This window comes from Rhinoderma darwinii, chromosome 1 (assembly GCF_050947455.1).
Source record: "Rhinoderma darwinii isolate aRhiDar2 chromosome 1, aRhiDar2.hap1, whole genome shotgun sequence".
Taxonomy (NCBI): domain Eukaryota; kingdom Metazoa; phylum Chordata; class Amphibia; order Anura; family Rhinodermatidae; genus Rhinoderma; species Rhinoderma darwinii.
In genome coordinates this window covers 623739467-623764539 of record NC_134687.1, presented here as the reverse complement: position 1 = coordinate 623764539, position 25073 = coordinate 623739467, and the positions used below count along the sequence as shown (strand labels likewise).

The window sequence follows — 25073 nt, the reverse complement described above, 5'->3', positions numbered from 1 at the left end:
CTCTAGATGTATGTGACTACCTACCGCTAGCACTTCCTCTCTATGTAAGTGACAACGCCAGACCTATACAAGAGCATGCAGGTCTGAGGTTGTCACCCGGGGACCTCGTCTGCCGTTACTTAGCATTGGTTCGAACATATTCAGCATGTTGCTTTGTATAGTATAGTTAAAGGAACACTCCGGAAATATACATTGAGGAAGATTTAGACAAATGTTTTATTGCTTTGTGCCAAAAATAACAGATGTTTGTGCCTCACTAGACGCTTTCCAAAAGTGTTTAGAAAAAGGGGTGTGGCTTAGCGGAAAGGGTCGTGGCTTAAAATGAGTCAAAGTGCATCATTTTGGTGCAAAAAACTGGTGTAAACTAAGGCAACCTACCTGGCCTCCGTTTATGCTGTCTAAATTTTAGTTATGTCCAGTACAGGGCCTGGAGGGGCGGAGCATGATTTCTATCTTAGGTTTTCTTTGACGTTATGCTCCGCCCTCACAGGCCCTACACAAGGAGATTTATAAAGTGATTGCCGCCAGTTTCGCCACCAGAAAAAAGTTGCACATTTTGGGCATTCCTGTTTTGCACAAAAATGTGTGACTTTTTTTAAAAAGTAGACGGGTCTGAGCAAGAAATGTCCTAATTAAATACGAATCTCCTTTGCTTTACTGATCCAGTTCCATTCTCGTTCCTCACCAAGAGGTGCATTGAAAATTTTGTTGGCTACCTTATAGAATCTGTCAGCACCGTGTTGACAGAAACACCCCCTATGAGCTTAGCGGAGCTCATAGACTGCTCTACACCCTGAACGACTCCAGTGGGGTAGATAATTATTCATCTTCAGACTATAGTACAGTGTCAAGGTGTATACACTACAGCTCCAAGACTGGAGGATGCAGAAATGTGTGAGATTCTGCGCATGAGAGTTAACAGAAAGCCAGCAGAATATTTAATGCAGATGTGAATGGGGGAATGAGGAATGTGGATTTTAATCGGAAAACTACATTAAAATAGAGGTGTACAATTGACATAACCAATAATTGTCCTACAGAGTTTGTCAGAGATAGTTGTGCTAAGATTAATAATTTTTATCGGGGTTTAAAAAAAAAAAAAAAAAAAATCTAATTCATTATCTAAAAGCAACACGAAGTATCTCCACCCAAAAATACAACATTCCTCTCCTCTGCTTCTGTTAAGTATAGAGCTGCTCTTCCAAATGTGCTATGTTTCAACTATAAGCAGCCATTTTGGAGTTATGTGGCTGAGTCTTTCAGTCACCTGGTCACCCAGGCTGCATACAAGTACACCCAGTTTCTTCCCTCCCCTGATCTCACGCCTACTATTCCTGTCTGTCAGTGTTGTCCAAGCTAATAAGTGTTAATTCCCATAGCAACCAATCACATTCAAGATTTCCAGATCAGGTTTAAAAATTAAAGGAAAAGATCTGTTTGTTTGTGACAGGAGACAATACTGACGCCAGTGATCATGCATTAGGCCCAAAGAACTCCTGTACAAATATCTAGGAACTTGCATTAATTCATCATGATGCACCAGCAATGCAGCCCCATACAGTTATGTGAGAAACTCAGCTCTGCTACATCTGTATTTGTGTACAGTTCTATAGGTCTAAACTGATGACTGTTCTACCTGCAAACAATGCTGATTGCCCAATTCACTAAACATTGGGCAAGATTTGCATAAAGTATCGGTTGCCATAAAATGTTGCGTTGCGCTTCCTCCGTTTTTCTTCACCAGTTTTACAGATAGTCTTATATCTCCCCAGGCTGAACCTTTAGTTGTGGATCTGAAGGATCTTTTCCAAGTCATCTATAACACAAAGAAAAAGGAAGACGAAGACAAGAAAAAGGTATGCCCTCCTATAATCCCCTAGAAGAATTATATATAATATATAACTTCTTTTACTTCACCAACCATTGGACACTGGAGCCTCATCGGTGATCCGCAGGACACTGCTCCATATTGTCCCAATAGAAGTCAATGGAGTTTAAAAATGCAGATCCTTAAAGAGCACATAGACTTCATAAAGGAGGGTTTTCTACTCGGACCCCCTTTAGAGCTAGCTAACAAGCAGCAACCCCTCTGTCTATGTAGTACAAGGTCGGACATTCATTTGAATGGTCACATGTAATACCCAATTTCCCCTGTAGTGGCCACTACAGGGAAAATGTATATCCGGCAGCCTCTTCCACCAGCAAAATCAGACGTCTTCCGGGGGTGTCTCAGATAATCACCGTGGACAGTCTGCATTGTGTATGGGAAGCTTTAAGGGAACACTTAGGGCAAAGCTGACATACTGGGTTATGCCTAAAGCATGGCCTGACACAGGATTTAAAGAACATTTGAAAATGGCTGACAATGGTATAAAATAACAAAAGGCCTAATACTCACCTTACCCATTACCCGACGCTCCCGCGCCAATGTTTTGCTGGACATTGTTTACCTGGCACCAGTAATAACGTTACAGTCCCTACAGATCTCCTCGCTTCCAGTGATTGGCGGAGGCATGATGGATGTTTCCTGTTTTCATGCACATCTTTCTTTGTATGGTGGATATTAAATCCTGGCTGCTTATTAATGGGGTCTCCGTTTTGGACAATCCCTACTTGTTAGAAGGGTCTCTTGATAATAAATGAATCACAAAGTGTCCTCCTGCTGGGACTACTGTTTCCTTTAAGCTGCATGACAGCACAGCCTACAAACGTCCCCCGCTCAGGGAAAATCTGTACCGCGCAGACCCACTGAGTTCCCCCCTTAATGATCATGCAGAGCGCTCCCGAAACGCTCATTGCAGCTGTACAGTTACAGCAGCTTCGTACTCCCCTCCCTGCAATCATCTCTACATTCAGTGTTCAGCTTCCTGTTACATCCTGGACAACGTGCCCCCCAGGTATAAAAAATTAACCCCTTCACTAAACTCCACCAGAGATGCTGACATTAACCTCTTCACTGTCTAAGACCACCAGCTATCCTAGATCACCAGGGATTCTAACATTAACCTCTTCGCTGCCACAGACCACCATATATATTGACATTTACTTCTTCATTCCCCTTGACCAGCCATAATTCAGGACGCCGTATGTTAATATTTATTTGAGGCTGTTATGTATTGCCCGGCTTAGGCTTGGTCCACATTATGTCAAAGCCTTCCCTTGGAGGTATATGTCGGAAGTATTTCCCAACATGTACCTATGACGGAAAGATTTTGACTGCGCGTGACACAATGTGAACACACGCTTTGTGGGAATGTGCCCAGGTCCCCAACTGCCCCGCTAACTGGCTATAAAGGCTTAGCCGGAACATTGGCTGGGACCCCCCAGTGATCAGCTATAATCAGTGGGGAAACCTGACAGTAAGTGTTCAATTTCCCTGCAGTGCCACCACAGGGGAAATTAAGCATTACACCGTGTCCATTCATATCAATGTGTCGTCTGTGTAATGGAGGACAGGACAGGTCCTCCAGAGAGAGACACACGCTCTTTTACCTGCAGGGATGAGGATCCTGAACAGAGGACCCCCCTCTATTAACTCAGAATACACTAATAGGGTGTATGACAATGTGTTTTTTTTAAACTGAACATCCCTTTTTTAATTTATCAGCATTTTACAATAAAACCTAGAAGCAACATAATAATAATAATAATAATAATAATAATAATAATAATAATAAAGAAGAGTTTTTTTTTTGTTTTTATTGCGGGTGTGTCCTACCACCGTCTTTTAACAATTACCATAACATTTCTCAGTGCAATTACAAAACTAAATGTAGAATCATAAGGGTTGAGCGCTCTTTTATAGTCGGGTAAATCATTTGATAGTAACGCGTTCAGGTTCTGGTAATAAATAATTCACATGACGATACTTCTCCAATTCAGTTTAAGAAAGTAAAGTTCTCAATATTGTCAGCGGCATTTTATGTAAATGATCTTAAAGCTTAACTTAGCACATAGTCTTATTAGTATTAAATATCTATGCAGAATCTATTTTACTTCTGTTCTTGTGCCCCCCCTATAGTGTATTATGCAGGGGTGTGTGAAGCCATGCTGCCTAGCAACCATTTGTCTTCCTGTCTCGGTGACCACCATAAGTAGCTACAGAAGTGGTCACCAGCAATCACGCAACTTCAGTATAAAAAGATAGGTGGGGAAAGACTGTGATATTTGTATACTGAGAGGGTTGCTCTAGGGGTTGTCCGGTCTAAAAAAAAAAACATTCCCATGTACCCTATTAAGGAATTCTGAGTTAAAATTATTGCGTCTACCCTTCTCTCTGGAGGACCTGGCACACCCATTCATTACACCAGGGCCGGCCTGAGATCGGTCGGTACCCTGTTCAGTTCTTTCTATTGACACCCTCCCTTTGAAGGTAAGCCATTTAGGGCCCATATAATACAATCATGTTCATAGGGGAGATAAGGGGCTACATTTTGCAGGGCAGCTGCTTATCTCCTTCCCTCTATTGCAATAAAAATACACCACTGAATTTGTTTGAGTTATCCCTTATTCAGACGACAGGGTTTCCTGACCGGGTGACGGCCGTTCACAAAACAGCCGTCACACGTCTGCAGTAGGAACAATCGACCCCTAATGGCCCCTAACTGATTTTTTGATGGCCCGGGAAACCTGCCCGTCAAAAAATGGGACATGCCCTATTTTCGGCCGTTTACCCAGCCGCCCGTATCCCATAGAAGTTTATGGGGCCGGGTAATACATGGCCATCACCAGAATGTGTCCCGAGTGACGGCCATGTATTCCGCCGCTCGCGCTCTCTCTTCTCCTCCTCCTCACAGTGCAGAGTGCATGTGAGGAGAAGGAGGGTCTTTTTTTGCTCCCTGTAGGAGTCGGAATCCCCAATATCCGGCCGGGGATTGGGGATTCCGCTACAGGAGAAGTGAGTGACTACACTGTCCATATATGGACACAGCGAAGTCACTCACTTCTGCAGCGGAATCCCCGACTCTATGGCCGGGGATTCCGCTACAGGAGAAGTGAATGACTACACTGTCCATATATGGACACAGTGACGTCACTCACTTCTGAAGCGGAATCACCGACCCTGTGGCCGGGAATTCCTCTCCAGGAGGTCAGTGACTACACTGTCCATATATGGACATTGAAGTCAGTGACTTCTCCTGGAAGGGGGGGGTGGCATTACCTGCAGGGGTCTGGGTGGCATTACATACAGGGGGCTGGGTGGCATTACCTGCCGGGGGCTGGGTGGCATTACCTGCCGGGGGCTGGGTGGCATTACCTGAAGAGGGCTGGGTGGCATTACATACAGGGGGCTGGGTGGCATTACCTGCAGGGGGCTGGGTGGCATTACCTGCTGAGGGCTGGGTGGCATTACATACAGGGGACTGGGTGGCATTACCTGCCGGGGGTTGTGTGGCATTACCTGCAGAGGGCTGGGTGGCATTACATACAGGGGGCTGGGTGGCATTACCTGCCGGGTGCTGGATGGCATTACATACAGGGGGCTGGGTGGCATTACATACAGGGGGCTGGGTGGCATTACATACAGGGGGCTGGGTGGCATTACCTGCAGGGGGCTGGGTGGCATTACCTGCAGGGGGCTGGGTGGCATTACATACAGGGGGCTGGGTGGCATTACCTGCCGGGGGCTGGGTGGCATTACCTGCCGGGGGCTGGGTGGCATTACCTGAAGAGGGCTGGGTGGCATTACATACAGGGGGCTGGGTGGCATTACCTGCAGGGGGCTGGGTGGCATTACCTGCTGAGGGCTGGGTGGCATTACATACAGGGGACTGGGTGGCATTACCTGCCGGGGGCTGTGTGGCATTACCTGCAGAGGGCTGGGTGGCATTACATACAGGGGGCTGGGTGGCATTACCTGCCGGGGGCTGGGTGGCATTACCTGCCGGGGGCTGGGTGGCATTACCTGAAGAGGGCTGGGTGGCATTACATACAGGGGGCTGGGTGGCATTACCTGCAGAGGGCTGGGTGGCATTACATACAGGGGGCTGGGTGGCATTACCTGCCGGGTGCTGGATGGCATTACATACAGGGGGCTGGGTGGCATTACCTGCCGGGGGCTGTGTGGCATTACCTGCAGGGGGCTGGGTGGCATTACATACAGGGGGCTGGGTGGCATTACCTGCCGGGGGCTGGGTGGCATTACCTGCCGGGGGCTGGGTGGCATTACCTGAAGAGGGCTGGGTGGCATTACATACAGGGGGCTGGGTGGCATTACCTGCAGGGGGCTGGGTGGCATTACCTGCTGAGGGCTGGGTGGCATTACATACAGGGGACTGGGTGGCATTACCTGCCGGGGGCTGTGTGGCATTACCTGCAGAGGGCTGGGTGGCATTACATACAGGGGGCTGGGTGGCATTACCTGCCGGGTGCTGGATGGCATTACATACAGGGGGCTGGGTGGCATTACATACAGGGGGCTGGGTGGCATTACATACAGGGGGCTGGCTGGCATTACCTGCAGGGGGCTGGGTGGCATTACCTGCAGGGGGCTGGGTGGAATTACATACAGGGGGCTGGGTGGCATTACCTGCCGGGGGCTGGGTGGCATTACCTGCCGGGGGCTGGGTGGCATTACCTGAAGAGGGCTGGGTGGCATTACATACAGGGGGCTGGGTGGCATTACCTGCAGGGGGCTGGGTGGCATTACCTGCTGAGGGCTGGGTGGCATTACATACAGGGGACTGGGTGGCATTACCTGCCGGGGGCTGTGTGGCATTACCTGCAGAGGGCTGGGTGGCATTACATACAGGGGGCTGGGTGGCATTACCTGCCGGGTGCTGGATGGCATTACATACAGGGGGCTGGGTGGCATTACATACAGGGGGCTGGGTGGCATTACCTCCAGGGGGCTGGGTGGCATTACATACAGGGGGCTGGGTGGCATTACCTGCAGGGGGCTGGGTGGCATTACCTGCAGGGGGCTGGGTGGCATTACATACAGGGGGCTGGGTGGCATTACCTGCAGGGGGCTGGGTGGCATTACCTGCAGGGGGCTGTGTGGCATTACCTACAGGGGGGCTGTGGCATTATCTACAGAGGGCTGTGTGTGGCAACAAATTTAAATGAAATTCATCCGATTTTAAAACGGATAGGGAAAATACGGATGCAAAACGGGTCAAAATCGGCCGTTAAAAACACGGAAACCCGGAACGGAATCGGAACAGATGCAAAACGGCCGGGAAAAACGGCCCAAAGTGGGCGTTTTTATCGGCCGACACTCGGACCCTGTCGTGTGAATAAGGCCTTAGGTCGGATTCACACGAGCGTGTGCGTTTTGCGCGCGCAAAAAACGCAGAGTTTTGCACGCTCAAAAGGTCCTCAAAAGCTCCGTATGTCATCTCCATATGGCGCACAGCCGGCATCATTATGACACTCTGTTTTTATGTTTGTAAACAGAAAAGCATGTGGTGTTTTTCTGTTTTCATTCATTCATTTTACTACTGTTGCGCGAATCACGTGCGGCTCCCGGAAGTGCTTCCGTGTGCCATGCGCGATTTGCACGCACCCATTGACTTCAATGGGTGCGTGCAGCGCGAACCACGGCCAAATATAGGACATTTCATGGGTTTCACGCAGCGCACATACGCTGCATGAAATTAACTGACAGTCTGAACGGCCCCATTCACTAACATAGGTCCGTGCGACGCGCGTGAAAATCATGTGCGTAGCACGGACGTATAACACGTTCGTGTGAATAAGCCCTTAGCAGTGCAGGCAGATTGGTTATCGGAGCTTAGTAATGGTTTATCTTCAATGGTCTCAAGATTTTGTATGAGTGATATGCTAAATAATACCCTTCTCATTTGATGAATTTTTTGAGATTTACATAAAAGAATGGCTCCCTCTAATGGACACAGTTGGAATGGCATTTCTTCATTTCGATACATACTTTCTCACATGTTACACCCCAATAAAAACTGAAATCTATGAAATAACTGGTAATTATAGGAATAATCTAATTTTAAGCACTTTCTAGTTATGCCCTTGTTCCTATTCCATCTATTTACACTTATTTCCCAAATCTATCATTAGCAGACAACAGACCCCCCTCCATATTACAATGTCACAGTCCAAACCTTACCAGATCCTGAGTGAAATGTGAGTTTTCACACTTTTCTGGGAGGTACCAACTGTGCGGGGGGGTCATTTCTATCCAGCATCTGAAAAGTAAAAATCCAGAATTATTTAACAAATATATTAATAGATACAGATGTTCATGCAGACGTAAATATAGTAGTTTTTTTTATATACATAAATGATCATTTTTATGTTTTTTATATTTTTTAGAACGAAGAAGGTAACCAGCCAGTCGAGGTACGGTCCCAATTTATTAACAAATGTCTTAAAATGTATTTCACAAGAATTTGAGTGAAATTATTAGAATGTATTTAACTTGCATTTGTCGGGGTAGCAACTTTGCTGATCTTGTGGGATGCAGTAGGACGGTTTAAAAAAATAAAGGTTATTCATTGTATAATGAAAAGTTTTTCCATTTTCCAATATACTTTGTTTTCAAGATCCCTGCTTGCTGCAATTCAATAGGAACTTTGTTTACTTCCAGTGGATAAAATTCTGTCCATGGTCATGTGATGGACACACAGGTGCTGGGATTGTTACATGGTCATGTGATGGACACACAGGTGCTGGGATCGTTACATGGTCATGTGATGGACACACAGGTGCTGGGATTGTTACATGGTCATGTGATGGACACACAGGTGCTGGGATTGTTACATGGTCATGTGATGGACACACAGGTGCTGGGATTGTTACATGGTCATGTGATGGACACACAGGTGCTGGGATCATTACAGGACACAGCTCTGATACACATACTGTAACGAGCCGTGCACCTGTGTGTCCATCACATGACCATGGACAGAATTGAATCCACCGGAAAAAAATAATGAATGTTCCTACTGAATAACCGCAAACAAAGATCTTAAAAGTGCTATCAGGAATTAATGCAGGTACTATATGGGAATATTTATAACTTTTCGTTATACAATATAATCTTTTTTTGCTGAAACATGGAATACCCTTTTGAGTAAAGACAGGGCTGTATTGGACAGGGACCGTTTCTTTAAAGGGTTATTCCGAACTCAGAATAACCATTATAAGTGTCTGATAGATGTAGGACCCACCTTTGAAACCTGCAGCTATATGGAGAACTGTGTCTCCGGACCCCCGCCCCGTCTGGGGATGCATTTGCCTGACTCTCTCCTTACATTTCTATGGTAGTTACGGACACAGCCCAACCCGCTTGCTCAGCTGTTTCCTGTAACTCCTATAGAAATTATTGGAGAGAGCCATGCACAAATGCATTCTTTCCCAGCTAGAATGTGGCGTCCACCAGTTCAAGTGGGCAGTCTCTGCAGTATAAGAAAGATGTGACTACAGATGTCCTAACAGGGAAAAGGAAAGTAAAGAGAAAGTGTAATAGGACCTAGCAAGATTCTAGAATTAGTGGCCGTGACCGGGTTTCAGCTCCTCTGTATCTGTAACATGGCAGGCAATGATAGTAACTTCCTGTGAGTGAATTAGGAATCATATATGGCCGAACTTTGAAGGTAAAGTCTTCCCAATATTTTTAGATTCCCATCTACAGAATTTTTGTGAAGCTATTTTCACTGGAGGAACAGAGGCTAGGTGGACCGTGTGGTCTTTTTCTGCTTTCCCTCTTTTAGGTATCCATAGAAAGTAACATGACTGATCACCTATGTGAATATTACTATAGTGTAGATATATTAAAGGGACAATGTAACTAAAAATCTCTCTTTTTTTTCCTATAGAATGGAAGCGATGCTTTGCTCAGCATTAACAATGACGTTGACAAAATCAAATTAGTAAGTAACACCCTGGTGATCGTTTCCCCCTCCTTCATTGTACTGAATATTAGGAAAATGCATTTACAGCAGCTCCTATATAGGAATCTCTTGCTTTATAATTAGGAGTGATCCGATATCAGAGAAGGGCAGGTGCAAGGAAACCATAACCCGGCCATTGCCCTGGAAGTATAGTAGCTGATTATAGGGCCTCATTTACAGCAGCCCGTACTCTGCCAATGGGGCCGCATTTGTTTTTCTCTGGTATAGGAGGGATTTGCTGTTAGTGCTTGCCCCTAAAGATTGGCGTGTTTAATATATTTCAACACGCCTGTATCCCCTGCCTTATCACTAAATCTTAATCTCTCCTTCCCTTGTCAGACCAAAAACAAAGCTTGTTAAGGCTGAATATGTGTCGGTAAGTGTAATAGTACACAGTGCAATAGTGACATGATTGGATACTAAGTTTGGATTGTACATGCTACAAAATATAAAATTTCTTAAAAAAGAAAAATAATTGACCGGTATTGAGCCATGCAACCAAGTTTCTTAAAGAGGTTTTTGTATGAACACAGTCAATTCTTTAATATCAGCTGATTTACTAGGGACTGGCTCCTGGAACCTCAGATGATCAGCTGTTTTCTCCAGTGGAAGGTACACACGTTCATGAATTTCCCTGCAGCTGCCACTAGAGGGGAAATTTAGTATTACATGCTGGTGATCAAAATGGATATAATATATGGATGGATGGGTCAGGTCTGCCAGAACTGGAGCTGCCCTTACCTAGCTCCTACTTCTCATCGCTGGCTCATGCAGGAGGTCCCGAGTGGGAAACTCCCCTCTATGATGTCCTAATAGTTCTCGGTATGGCCTATCCTTCGGTCCGATACCCAGGATCCCCACAATCCGCTTAATGTTTACCAGGCACAATGCCAAACATTTGGTTGTGGCTGTAGCTCTGGTTTGGTCCTGCAGCAAGACCCCTTGACTTCAATGAGACTGAGATACTCTGAGCTGCAGTACCAGGCACAGCCACAACCAGATGTACGGCGCTGTGCCTGGTAAACTATGAAGGAGACGCAGCGATCATTGGAGCACTGCAGCCCCATCATTCAGCTAAAGATGGGGGTGGCGGGAGCTAGACCCCGACCAATCACATAATGATTGCCTATCCGAAGGACTATCAGTTCAGCATGGTGGAATCTCAAGCAAGATTGCGGATGTATGGTAACATCTGAGTGACTTGTTTTTGATTGAAGGCATCATGAATGCTGATAGGTACAAATGTTAATACATTATGTAATATCATGTTGACCAGGAAGATACAACCCCTAGCAGTACAGCTGGGAAGATTAAGGCACACCTATCATACAACATAGCTCCTGGTGGACCAGCCACCCCAAATGCCCAGAACTCAACACCATTGAATATGTTTAAGATGACTTGACCTTAAAGGAGAAGAAAATGTGCCAACTTCTATGACTGGGCTTTGGAGGTCTCTACAAAACATGAAAACAAATTTAACAAAAAAAATGGAAACTCTAGTAAAGGGTAAAGAGTGGAACTGGAGTCAATGGGGAAAAGTTGTGGCAATTTTACAACAATAATGCAATGAAAAAAAAGTCTCTGGTCCATTTACAAATTCTTCAAGGAACGGACCCCTTGAGGGTCTGAGGATGGGCAGGTGTCTTTATGTGCCCATACATTATAATGACAGTCACCCAAACCCTCTGATTTTGGCAGGACCAACTGACTGTCTATGTGTATGGGAGTGTGCCAACTTTTCCCCCGATTGGCAGATGTCGGATTTCCACATCCTTTGTTCCCACGGAAGATAAGCCACTGCAAGAGGAGTCGAGCTAAGCGTACATTTGTATGGTGGAGTTGGGAGAAATAGCTGTCGCCTGAACGAGCTGACAGCTATCTAAAGTGTATGGTCATCTTTTGCCGTTATGGTAATGCAGCATGGTTCTACTGTATGATGCTTACAGGTGGTCAATGGAGCTCATATAAATATTGCTCCTCTAAATTGTTTGCAGTTATTCTCCTATATTATGTCACTATTGCACTAAGCACTGTTTGTATCATTGGTCTGGTCACAGTTACAACTTTATTTCCCATTTACTTCCCATTGTTATTATTATTTACCTGCTTTATTTAGGACCGTGGTTTTGAAGTATTCGTGTTTTTTTCATTTATTTGGTGCTTTACATCACAGACTTCATTTAGAATCTCTCAAGAAGAGCAGGTCTTATTTCAAGTAAACCCGTTGCCTCAACACAGGGGATGAACCCATTTTATAAGCCGATATGATTACTTTTTAGAATGAAGCCTATTGATCCATTAGGAATTGGCCACTGGCAGCTTCAAGGGGTATTCCACATTCATTGGTCTTGTCTACCAATATCTTCATCCATTTCCATATGGAATGGGGCTCGAAAATCATCAAAATATCAAGACCCCCACAGAGCTGAGTGCTAAGACAATTTTCAGATGTGTCCCTCCTTAGTTTTCCTCTTATCTCTACATATGGAGCTTGGTGACCAGTTTAAAAAAAATATATATTATTTTGCGATATTCTGTCACAAGATGTTTATTCTATATGCTTCTGCGTGGCCACCCAGTGGTTGTGATGTGAATTGCAGCATGTCAAGGGTATTGCTAGCATGTCGCGATATTGTATTGAAATGGTTTCATGAGATATTGGAGTCCACACCAAATTCAAGCAACGGTAACTAATATGGACACATCTGTAGATGTAGAATGCCCTCTATCAGGCTGTATTCTTAGGAATACATATAATGGCTTTCTCCTAGTGTGTAGGCTATGGGTATACAGTTTCATACTGCAATGCTCAAAGGTCAGGAAAATGAGAATTAAAGGGGTATTCCCATCAAATAAAATGATGGCATATCGCTAGGACATGTCATCACTTTCTGATCGGTGGGCCTTCAACCTCTGAGACCCCCATTGATCCTGAAAAAGAAGGGACCATAGCATTGCTTTAGCGATGCGTCCCCTTCAAATTTTTCCCTGAACAACGGCACCCCCGCTTTACTTGAATGGGGCCGTGCTGTAGTTCTTTGCACAGCTGGTGGCCAGGAGCACCAATTTGCAGGGAAACACAGTGTAGGGTCTGCAGCACTAAATCAGTAATGCTGTTCCCGGATTTTCAGGATCGGTGGTGGTCAGACCCCCACCGATCTGGAAATTATGACTTATCCTTGCGCTGTGCCATCACTTTGTAAGCTGAGAATAACCCTTTAAGCCAACAAATGTTGAAGTTGAGATTCCACCGTTGGCTTGTTTTGACGTTTTATGATTGAAAACTCATTAATATTCACCGGTTTTGGTAGTATTGTGGTTTACATCACTTTTTTTCTTTATTCAGTGCATGCTCACATTGTGTCCACAGATGGTTGTTGTTCATAACTTCTTCCAAAGAGCTTACTATCATGTGAAAAACAATCGTAAGAATTTGTATTGGACGACTTCCCAGCATACACTGTTCCTAACATTTTTGTCCCATTGACTACAAATTTAGAAAATTCCCAATGAAACTGTTGTGTATTCACAAAAGCATATTTCTACATGGAGAACGGAGTGCACTCTTGCTCTGTCCTATTTTCACCATAAGTGTGGAAAACCATTGGTCAAGATATGTTGTAATCCAATGGGTCATTGACTTCTACGACAGCTGATGCCTGAAGCACACCTAATGCTGTGCCCCAGATAGAAGGTCCATAAATAGTTATTTCTTGGTTCATAGTTGTCCTCCTCTACACCAAAAAGAGGGTGGTGCCCCTCATCAACAGCAGCTACGCGTTTTATGCAAGTACGCACATAACCTAATATGTAGCTTGTACAGTGAAACCTTTTTGAGACGACCATCAAAAATTTAGGTGAAAAGTGGTCTTCTAGAAGGGTGGTCCTCTCAAAAAAGAGGCCAATAAGGTAATAAGAGAATTGAAAATTAAAAATTCATCACACTAAAATCTGGTCTAAATCTAGGGTTATCTTCTCATCACCCCTATTGGAGAGGTTTCACTGTATGTACTTTTACATTCCATCTTTTATTGCCTAGGGTAGTCACACACCTTTTATATCATTCATCTTTTCTATTGTGGTAACTCATCTAATATCTTGATTTTTTTCAAGGGTGTTGACCAGATGAATTTATTTGGTGATATGTCCACACCGCCGGATCTCAACAGTCCAACAGTAAGTACCTAAGACCATTGACTAAACTACTAGATGATTTTTTTCAGTTTTTTTTCCTTTATTCTGCCATCTGATGGTTGAAAAATACATGAAAAAATTGTTACATAGTCCCATATGAGGCAAGACTGACTAAATGGTCTGAAATGTAGGTGGACAAGAACTTTAATGCAAATTACTGACATTTGGTGATTGTTAAGGAGGTGAAATGGTAATTTCATTTGTGATTTGACATGTGACCGGTACAAACATTTGTTAATCTTAGACAATGTCTGGTTAGTCTTTAGCTGAGTTCCAGTCCAGAGATGTAAGCAGCTTATTCTTGCTCCAAAATGTCCACAAATTATTCTTTAATTTCTGTCCCCTGGTACATAGTAACTTTGTAACTAGGAACTGTATTGATTAACCACTGGCCATGTGATTTATGGGAAAGTCCGATGTTTGCATACAGCAAAAAATACCAGAGTTCACCTATTGCTTAAGCAAGCAGAACCTGAGGTTAATGCTACATTTCTACAGTGGTTCCAATGTTTGGACGTCATAAGTGGACTTGAAGAAACACCACAGGCTTGAGGGGGTGGTACTAATTTTTTTAGTATTCTTTGAAGCCATAAGTCATACACCGCCCCTTTAAACCATGCCCCCCTCTATGTGCAAGAACAGAGAGACGGTCAGAATGGCCGCCTGTAATAATACATTTGCCCAGCAGCGGCCACTGCAGGTGAAATGTATGGCTGGCAGCGTCGTCCCCGTCAAAATCGGCTGTTTGTCGGGATCGGGACTCGGTACAATCAACTGATCGAGGCAGAGGCCACATTCTAATAGAGGTTATCTCTGATGAGTATGCCCCTTAATGCTATATGACGTATACATCCATCATTATCAGGTGCTAGATCTCGCTCTGAAATGAATATACACGTCATAATGATCTGTGGGTGCTGCCACTGTACCCACAAGGTCAGCGGCAGGTTATACACAACTGGGCCCTTGCCATCACTGCTGGAATCAGAAATAACTCTAATTCAGCCAGATTTACCCCTTCGATGTGACAATCAGTAGTGACCGCGGCATCAAAGTTGTTTGACAGAGGGAGGGGTGCCTATAGGTTACCATGGCAGTTGGTGGGCAAACAAAAGCTCCTGAAACTTATATGAGTGAAAGCCTATTAGGCCATTATACCGGCAGGCAATAATGCTATGTATTCTAAAGCATTATATAAGCAATCAAAAGATTGCAGCTTCTAGTCCCCTAATGAGACAAAAAAACTAGATAAATTAAGATTAATAACATTTAATCCAAAACTTTTTTTTATTAAAACTTATTTTATTTTTTTGAAATAGTAAAAAAACCACACATATATTATCACCGCATCATAACAACTCATAGAAAAAATGTATAATTCTTTCTTTAACACCTTAAAGTGTCGGTACGTCCTGGTGTGAAGGGTGATGTATGGGGCAGGCTCACGCACTGGGCCCGCTTCATATGCTACGGGTGTCAGCTGTGTATTACCACTGACACCCGGCACTAACGGCCAGGAACAGCGATCGTTCTCTTCCTGGCTGTTTAACCCCACAAATGCTGCAGTCAATCGAGATCGCAGCATCTGAGGCGTTGTAAAGAGGGGCTGCTGACATCTCATTGCCCCCCCGTGACTCGATCGGGGAGGGGGGGTGTGATGGTTGTCAAGGTAACCCAGGGGCCCCCAGGTCTGCCTTCACTCTGCCTCTGTTAAGCCCTGCCTTAACAGAAGCCTGCAAAAATGACTATACAGTTAAACACGTTAGTATTGTAGTGTATTGTACCAGCGATCTAACGATCACTGGTTCAAGTCCCCTATGGGTACTAATAAATTGTGTAAAAAAAACTTAACGTTTTTAAAGAAAAAAAAAAAGACAAATTAAAAGTTAAAAAAAATAAACAATCCCATTTTTTCCCCCTAAAGAAATGTTAAAAAAACGAAAAGTTAACATAACTGGTATCGACGCATCTGTAAAAGTCCGAACTCTTACAATATATCATTATTTAACCTTCTCAGTTAACGCCGTAAAAGAAAAAAAAATGTAAACGCCCAAATTTCTTTTTTTTTGGTAACCTTAACTCCCCTAAAAAAATAGAGCAAAAAGTGATCAAAAAGTCACATGTACCCCAATATGGTACCAATAAAAACTATAGCTCGCACCGCAAAAAATAAGCCCTCCCATTACTCAATTGACAGAAAAATAAAGATTTGTCTCTCAGAATATGGCGACAGAAAACTTTTATTTAAAAAAGTGATAAAACATTAAAAAAAACATAGAAATTTGGTATTGCCGTAATCGTATCAACCTGTAGAATAAAGTGAACATGAAGTTTTTACCGCACAATGAACGTCGTAAAATATAAACACACCAAAAAAAAGGTGCAATTGCTGTTTTTTGCCCATTTCACCCAACAAATAATTTATTTTTCGTTACCTAGTGGATTTTATAATACATTAAATGGTGCCATGAAAAAAACAACCCCTTATATGGGTATGTCGATGAAAAAGTTATGGCTTTTAGAAGGAGGGGAGGAAAAGACGAAAATTAAAAAACTAAAATTGGCCGTGTCATTAAAGGGAATCGGTCACCAGAATTTCACTTATTAAACCAGCAGTACCTGGTGGTAGCGGGAAAAAAATCAGTTTTGTGCAACCTATAATTATCTTCTATGTCGGCTCTGTACCTTTTAGTATTACATTTTTTATTGTTCCTGTGCTAATGAGCATAAAAAAGTCATATCTTCATTCGAAAAGTGTCATATCTTCAAGCCTTTCAGAGTTAACCCTGCCTCCTTACATTTGATTGACAGCTCCTCGCCACACACGAAATCCCGCGCTTTTGCATCGATGTCCTGTCCTGGTGCGTGCGCACAATAGGACAACATTGCGGCACATGCGCATTAACTAGATTTGAAGCAAGGAAGGGTGTCCGACCATACATTGACGGGTGCATGCGTGCTATCTCAGTCGAGATTTCGGCATTCAGTTCAGGCCAGTTTTTGGAGGTGCGCGGGCATAAGAAGAACGAACAGGACTGCTCGATTATTACCATAAAAGCACAAAATGTTTGCAGACCGTTATTTACGGTCAGAGGAGGAGTTTAGGAGAGTGGGTAACAGCAATGAACTTTTGACAGCAGCGACCAGCGAGGGGTGTGTAGAGTTCAATAGGTGAAATGCTGGTGACGGGTTCCCTTTAAGGGTGTTAAACCATATCGCGTATGGCGTTAAGAAAACCCAGTGCCGGAATTGCTGTGTTTTTTTCTACATCAAATTTTTTATAAAAGCCAAACAATACATTTTATGTACTCCAAAATGGTGCCAAAAAAAACTACAAGGCGTCTCGCAATAAACAAGCCCTAACACGGCTGTATCGACAGAAAAATACAAAACTTGTGGGTCTCAGAAGCAATGATGCAAAAATGATTATTTTCAGAAAAACATGACTTATTCAGCTGGATTCGGTGTCAGAGACACGCAGGACCCGCTCTCAGCTGAGCCGTCAGTTCTGCTGAACTGACAGAATCAGCTGAGAGAGAACCACACAGCTTCTATGTATACAAAATACTATTCAAAAATGTTTTGACACATTGATTTAAAAAAAATATATATAATAATTTCCATTCAAAGGTCTAAATAGAAGGGCCCTTACATTCAATTCAATTAGTTACGTCAGTGCAGTCATCGCTCCTGTATAATTATAATATTGGGACATTTTTAAGGAACACAGTGTCTTTTTGGAAATTTTCATGGTCCGGAGAATTTAGGACCCATAGGGCAGTCATTTTATATCTACATTTTGCAAACTATTTGGGAATCCGTAATGAACTATTATACTCATACTACTGCTGAATCTTGCATTAGGAGCAATTCAAAGCGAGGGAAATGCAACAAGAGAGAAGTCCTATTTCTTGCCCTGCACTATATTAGAAGACTGTAGGGGTCTAGTTACTTAGTTTAACAATGGAGCTTACGCTACAGACTGTTGATGGACTGAAGGGAATTTGCATTCCCCTATTCTAACATCCTCCTGTTTATAGCAGGAATCATTTTGTTACTGAGAGTAGACCGTGAGGAGAAAAAGTATTTGCCCCCTTTCCAGGTGTTTCCTATTATTGAATATGTCACACTGAATGGTCTCTGAACTTTAAACTATCAGAAGGTGCAAATTCTCCTTGCGGAGATCTAGCTGGTAGAGCGTTTTTAGGGCAATGATTCCTGGGAAAAGTATGCAAAATAGCTCTAGTCCACATGAAAGAAAATTGTCTCTCTACTGCCACCTATAGGTGACTACCCTGTAAGTCAATTTCTCAAAACATGACTCGAGTTATTAGCCAAACCGAATCGATCTGTACACTGCACTGTCTCTGGCAAGGGCTTATCTCCCGCAGGAACAATGAAATCCAACATGCCCTTTCCTATGGAATCGGCGGATTTGGCTGTCATCCGATGTGTATGGGCAGGCTATGATTACCGCCAAGTTTACGCTAGTGACGAACAACTGCTAATGCAAATCTAGTGTATGGAATTTAGCCCTGATATCCAGTAGAAGATAGATAATAATAGAGAATTACTTTATAGGGGGCAAGTACTTTTTCTCGTGTGCCGCTGCTATGTGATTTCTTATGATTTGCATGCTTACTTTTCTAATAGTTCATTTCTCTTCATATCACTAGGAAAGTATTGATATCCTGTTAGTGGATTTAAACACTGAAATCGACACCAATCAGAACTGTGTTAAAGGAAATCCTTTCACATCCAATGGCATTCTCCACTCTTCCTCCTCTTCTTCTTCTATTCCTCATCCCAAAGCACAATCTCCTTTCTTGTCTGAAAACCCATTTCCTGCCAATCTCAGCTTTTTCCCTGCGCCTAATCCAGATCCATTTTGCGACGACCCGTTCACCGCTAAAGATCAATCAGTCTCTGTCTCTTCTTCAGTTGATTCTTCCAAATCTATCAATCATAAGGTGGAAAATCTAAAAAGTGTCATGAACGGCCCCGACACTAATGGCGTTCTCACTGATGATGTTGAGTTTGGACAGCAGTTTGACCAAATTTCGGGCCAATGTGGTAAGCAAGAAGCCAAGTCAGACCAGTGGCCCTTTAAAGCTAGCCAGTCAGGGACCACGACAAGGACTCACAATGGTGTGGTAGGACACAATCAATGTAGTTCTATGAGCAGACCACAGCCTGATCCGTTCATTGAATCCTCATCCAAAGGAGGGGATGTGCACAATGGATTACGAAGGAACTCGGAGGGGAATTCCAGTCACAAGAAGGACAATAGCTGTCCACAATCAGCAGACCCTATAACTATTAGTCCCCCACCACAAAGTGCCAAGCCCGGAAGAGGAAGGAGAAGTGTAAAGGTGACTATGGTTTACATTTTTTTTTTCCGACCAATGAAATGAAAACTTTTTGTCCAACTCTACTGTATAGACATAGCCCAAAGATATGACAATAGCATCTAATATATGTAAAATATAGAAACTTTCTTAGCTTCTTAAAGGGGTATAACCAGAATAGACCATCACTTTCTGATCGGTGGGGGTCCAACTGCCTGGACCCCTGCCAATCCTCAGAATGAAGGGCTCACAGAGCTATTTCAGTGCTGCGGCTCCTTCAAACTTTTTCCTTGCACAGTGTCGCTCCCGACCACCCACAAATAACTACAACACAGAGCCATTCATTTGAATGGAGATGTGTTGCAGTTTCCTGCATAGCAGGAGGTCAGAAGTACCGCTGTGCAGAGAAAAAGCCAAAACTAATTTTGCCCCTTCGTTCTCGGGATCAGCCGGGGTCCCAGTGGTCCGACCCATATAATGATAATGTTATGGCATAGTGATGTGCCGTAGTATTGATGAGACTACTCCTTTAAATATATTTCCCTACCCTTTTATGGGACAGTTGAGTGACTTCCCCTTAAAGGGAACAACTCAAGGACTTCTAATTACTGTTTTCTTTTTAAATGCTTAAGTTTCCATAAAATACCATGCATGCCGTCCCCGTTATATGCAGTTTTTCCGGCAAATCAATATCAGCCATTTAAGTGTTCAAAGCATTTTATGCATTTCATTCTGAACAATTCTCTTGTGAGACTAATGTGATTCATGGAAATTATTGCTGATATTTATGAAATTCTTTTGCTCTGCTGCCGAGAACTTGAACCAGACTTTTGTAAATAAGTAAAAATAATAAGTAAAAATGTAACTTTATCTCTATTGTACAGGTCATTACTAGTCCAACTAATACTGAGTTTGTATTTGTCTTTTGTGTGTTTTTGACCTTTATTTTTTTATAATCGTTGATTTTATTATTTTTAAAAAATGTGCCTTTTTTTTTTACTTCAATTTTTTTTAAACTAGTTTGTATATGACATTAGATTATTGCTTGCATGTAAAATGCACAGGCATCTATTAAGGCACTAATGCTGGACAGCCTTGGGATCTTTGTAAGGCCCAGAGTGAGCCCTGGCAATCACAATACTGGGGCTGATGGGTATGGGATAAATGAAGGCCCCCCCCTTTGTATTCCCCCCCTTTGTATTCCCCCCACTTTACAGAGTTGAACAACCTGGGATTGGAAATTTCCCCAATCTCGGCCATTTGTGTAGAGGTGTGGCTGACAATCACATCCATGCTTCTGATGACGTACATATACGACATCGTGCCACAAACGGAATTCAATTTATAGCGTGAATTATAGTAAATTTGTTGGGCAGTGCCTCCTTCACTAAGCCCAACTCACTTTTTTTTAAAAAAGAGACAAGAGCAACATAAATTCAAAAACATTGTATGCGCCAAAATACTATAATTTTTTCCGCCAGAAAACTTGCGCAAATAGCAAAAAAATTGTCCTTTATATTCCGTATTAACCGTGAGTGGGGAATACCATTAAAAAAATGGCAGACTTGCCTTTTTTATGTTTTTCGCCACTATAAAAAATGTGTATAAATTAAACGCTGTAATATATATGACTGAAAATGATGCCGAAAAAATGTACAACTTGTCCTGCTAAAAACAAGGCCTCAAATAGCAACATAGCCTTGCATAGTTATATACATAGTTATATAGGTTGAAAAATACAGGTCCTTCAAGAAACGTCACCTTAAATTTTTTTATTTATGGCTGGTGGAATGCGAGGAGTTAAAACCTTAAAAATGTCCTTGGTCCTTGAGGTCAAAATTGGCATGGTCCTCACTCCTCAGCTAAGCTCATAGATAGGATGTCCTTGAATTGAGACCATCTACTCACTAGCTGCAGCATTGACCACTCACAGAAGAAGATTATCAAGTGGAACATCGGGGGGGAAAAAGAGCGATCAGTGGTCAAGGCTCAAAATCTAATCTTTATCAGCTTCTTGAAAGGCCCCAACTGATCTGGAGGTCATATTTTCAGGTCACCATAGCTAACCAGATCAGAAGCTAAAACTTCTAATTTTCCCTCAAAATTTACCTAATGTAATCTATTTGCTGTAACAGATTCTTCTTCTTGAAGACTTCTGCAAGCTTTGATAAAGAGGAACTCAATACAAAAATAATTGACCCCCTGAACTTCTATAATATGCTAGATGAGTGTTGTAATGGGCATAATAATGTAGCAGACCCTTGAGGTTATTTTTGCTCCCGTCATTTTCAGTAAACTAGCACCTCTAGACGAAGGCGGCTGAACAGATGCCAATACTTACTATGGGAGCAATGTCTTCTTGTAGACGGTATGGGGCGAGGTGCAGTTGAGGGTTACTGAAGACTGCAGGAAAGAAAAGCCCCGAGTGGGTTGCTATTTTAAAATCAAATTTCTGAAATCTGATTTTTTATTTATTTTATTTTAGGGAAATTCTTTTTAGCTAATGAAATATTCTAAATTTTACTAGACTGTTTTTCCTTCATTTTTCAGATAGATTTTTAAATGTAATTTTTTTTACATTTTTCCGTAATAATTTTTTGATACTAATTTATATTATATCTGTTGCATTATGCTGCCGTGTCTATGTAGTATGGGTAAGTACGATATTTTATCTTTGTATGGCTGTTAATTACAACATACACTTAAAAAATATATTTAATTAGTTGGTAGTAAACTTTTGGCATTTTTTTTGGTCTCATTTAGTTATTTTTAAAAAATATCAAATTTGTCATACTGATTTGCTTTAATCCTTTCATAGAATTTCTTCATGTATTCACCCAAGTTCCCTTTTGCCTAATATTAAATTTTGATTAAATATTAGAAACAATTCGGACATCCGAATCTAGGCAAATGATGAAAATGTTCAGGCAACCCATGGTCTCTTTGTCTCTGAAATTCGTGAAAAATACCATGGACCCAATCAATATTAACATCTGGCATGTCTGGAGGTCATGTCAGAACCATGGACTTTGATATAGCGGGTGCAGAGGTAGCAGTCGTACCCGGGCCTTAGAGGGCCAATAAAAAGACACCACACAATCTTTCTAAGGCTGGCTCTGTTCACAACTGTGTCCTGGTTGCCATTTATAATGGAAAATAGGATGCATTTCCGGATCTGTTGTATAATAGCCACCACCGGCTCCTGACGGACTCTATTGACTTATAAGGAGGTCCGTCAGGTTCCGTAGTGGTGTCCGACTTTTTGACATGAAAAATAGACATGTATGCAGCAGGATCAAAACGCCACACAACTCCTTCTCTCTGCGGACATGCTGGTGAGGAGGGACTGGGGTCTCCCATTTTAGCAATCTTAGGGAACCCCAGCAGACAGACACCGACTATCTAATATTTATTACCAATCCCGTGGATATGGGATAAATCTTAGCGTTGAAAATACAATGCCATTGACTTAGCAATGTGCTCTCCTAAATCTTTTAACTTTATTTTCACATATCGTCTTAATTATATTATGTCCAGAGGTTCTGACCTCATAAATCCTCCAATAATATCTGTAATTTTTTTTTATACAGCCATCTTCTGATGACATATTTGGGTCAGACATTTTTTCTTCAAACCCCGGGGAAAACCCTGATCCATCATCATCGGTAGCTTTTCCAGCCCCACCAAGCTCAGTACAACCAAACCCTCTGGATCTTTTCAATAAAACCGGTCTGTCCACAATTCCGGCCATTGGAGGTCCTGGTGAGTGGGGCATTGGGCATTGTAATATCATCTGTAATGGACCACACTACTGTATATGTAAAGAAGTCTTTGAATCTATACAAAAACTCAGATATCTGACAATTTTTTTTTAAAGAATTTGCTTTATTTAATGTGTCACATTGATCAATGCAAAACAAAAAATTCCAAAAACTTGGCAGCGACTATTTTTGTCTTTGTGTAGGTGTCATACATAACAACTTATAAAGTTGTACCATGCACAAATATATAGAGATTCTATCCCATAATGAAAGCATAGCTCTTCATTTAACAAAATTTTCGTTTCAATCTTTATAGAAATTTGAGTACAATTGTAAATCTTTTGCTGTTCCTCATTTTTACATTCATGTAGCTAGAGAAAATATTTCCCATTGCGGTGAGAGCTGTTTAAGTTGTATCCAGCATTGCAGTTATTTTTCCATCCCTCCGACCCCCTCCCCCCATCTGATCAATTTTAATCAGAAGTCAGTTGGATAAGAACACATTTCTGCAGATCCAATGGGGCAGCCGCCCACTACTTCCCTTTTATTAATCAAGATTGGCATGTATACTGATAGTCTTGCCATGTAAATCCCGATACCTAGCAGTCAAAATTGTCATAGCTTACACAGATCAATTCGACTAAGTGCTTGAAACAGGTGTGAAATTACTGGGAAAAAAGCTTTCGGGTTTATTTTAGAACATATTGATCTCTAACATATTCGTGTAACAGTGTTTAGAATATTTTTAAGGGGTTCTTCACGTTGGACAATCCTTTTTTTTTTTTGCTAGAAAAAAAGGGGGATCACAGGGAGCCCTGCTACTCTGACCCCCAGCAATCAGATGTAATCTGTGAGAGAATCTAGCAGCAAGTGCTAAATTTCCCTGCAGTGCCACCACAGGACAAATGAGGCATTACACAGATCACATTTAAATTAATGGGCTGTCTGTGTGATGCATAGACATGCCGGGTCCTCCAGAGTGAGAGATGCTATTTGTAGCCTCTTTCTGTTCTGGCTAATAGATGAGGGTCCTAGATGGTGGACTAGGGAACCCCAGCCCTTTTACGGTAAATAAAAACAGCTTTTATAAACCAGACAGCGCCTTTAAATAGAAATGTATTATTATTATAATTATTATTATCACTATTATTATTCCGTTTTTATCTTACAGGTTCCCTACCATTGAATTCACCTCAGACTCAGCAGTGGAATCCACAGGCCTTACTATATAGCCAACCACCAGCTATAATTCCCAACCCAGCTATGGCTGTACAAAATAGTTTCAATCAATCAAGTGTTTTTTCGGCTCCATCACCGATGGTGTCCTGGAATCAGCCAACACAGTTTGTACTTCCTCCATCCGTACCAAACCCCCCAATGTGGAATCAGCCAGTACCCGCATGGAACCAACAGTCAACAAACCCATTCCAAATAAACATGTTTTCAGCTAGGCCGCCAACTTTACTCAACTCAACTCCTGGATTAATCCATTCAGGTCCTGGTTTACCAAGTCCTCCTCAGCTACCACCAAGACCGGCACCTGTAATAGAATCACCTAAGAAGGAAAGTGATGCTTTTACTGCTCTGGATCCATTGGGAGAGAAGGAAAGGAAGAATGTTAAGGATATGTTCAAGGACTATCAGTTGGCTAAGCCACCTGCCGTGCCAGCAAGGCGTGGGGAACAGCAGAATAACTCTTTGAGCGCCTCCGGAGCTTTTTCCAATTATTTTAACAGTAAAGTTGGAATTCCTCAAGATAGTGCGGACCACGATGATTTTGACATTAGTCAACTATCTTCTAAGATTAATGGTAATGTGCCATTTTGTTTGTAGGCCCAATAGGCCAAAAATGTTTAAAGTTAACCTTCAACCAATGATTCACTTGAAAAGCTCTTAGG

General features: G+C 42.5%; 1 protein-coding gene across 5 annotated transcripts in view; it reads left to right on the top strand.

The window, feature by feature from the left end:
• DAB2 (DAB adaptor protein 2) overlaps positions 1-25073 on the top strand; it is a 115502-nt gene that overhangs the window by 73229 nt on the left and 17200 nt on the right. For 4 of the 5 annotated variants that reach the window (XM_075842255.1, XM_075842273.1, XM_075842265.1 and 1 more), the window contains exons 6-12: positions 1773-1856; positions 8290-8316; positions 9795-9848; positions 13986-14048; positions 18743-19438; positions 23005-23176; positions 24347-24985. In XM_075842255.1, the coding sequence (XP_075698370.1) occupies positions 1773-1856; positions 8290-8316; positions 9795-9848; positions 13986-14048; positions 18743-19438; positions 23005-23176; positions 24347-24985 (1735 nt within the window). The remainder of the gene's footprint in view (positions 1-1772; positions 1857-8289; positions 8317-9794; positions 9849-13985; positions 14049-18742; positions 19439-23004; positions 23177-24346; positions 24986-25073) is intronic. The other variant, XM_075842288.1, reaches the window with a different exon arrangement.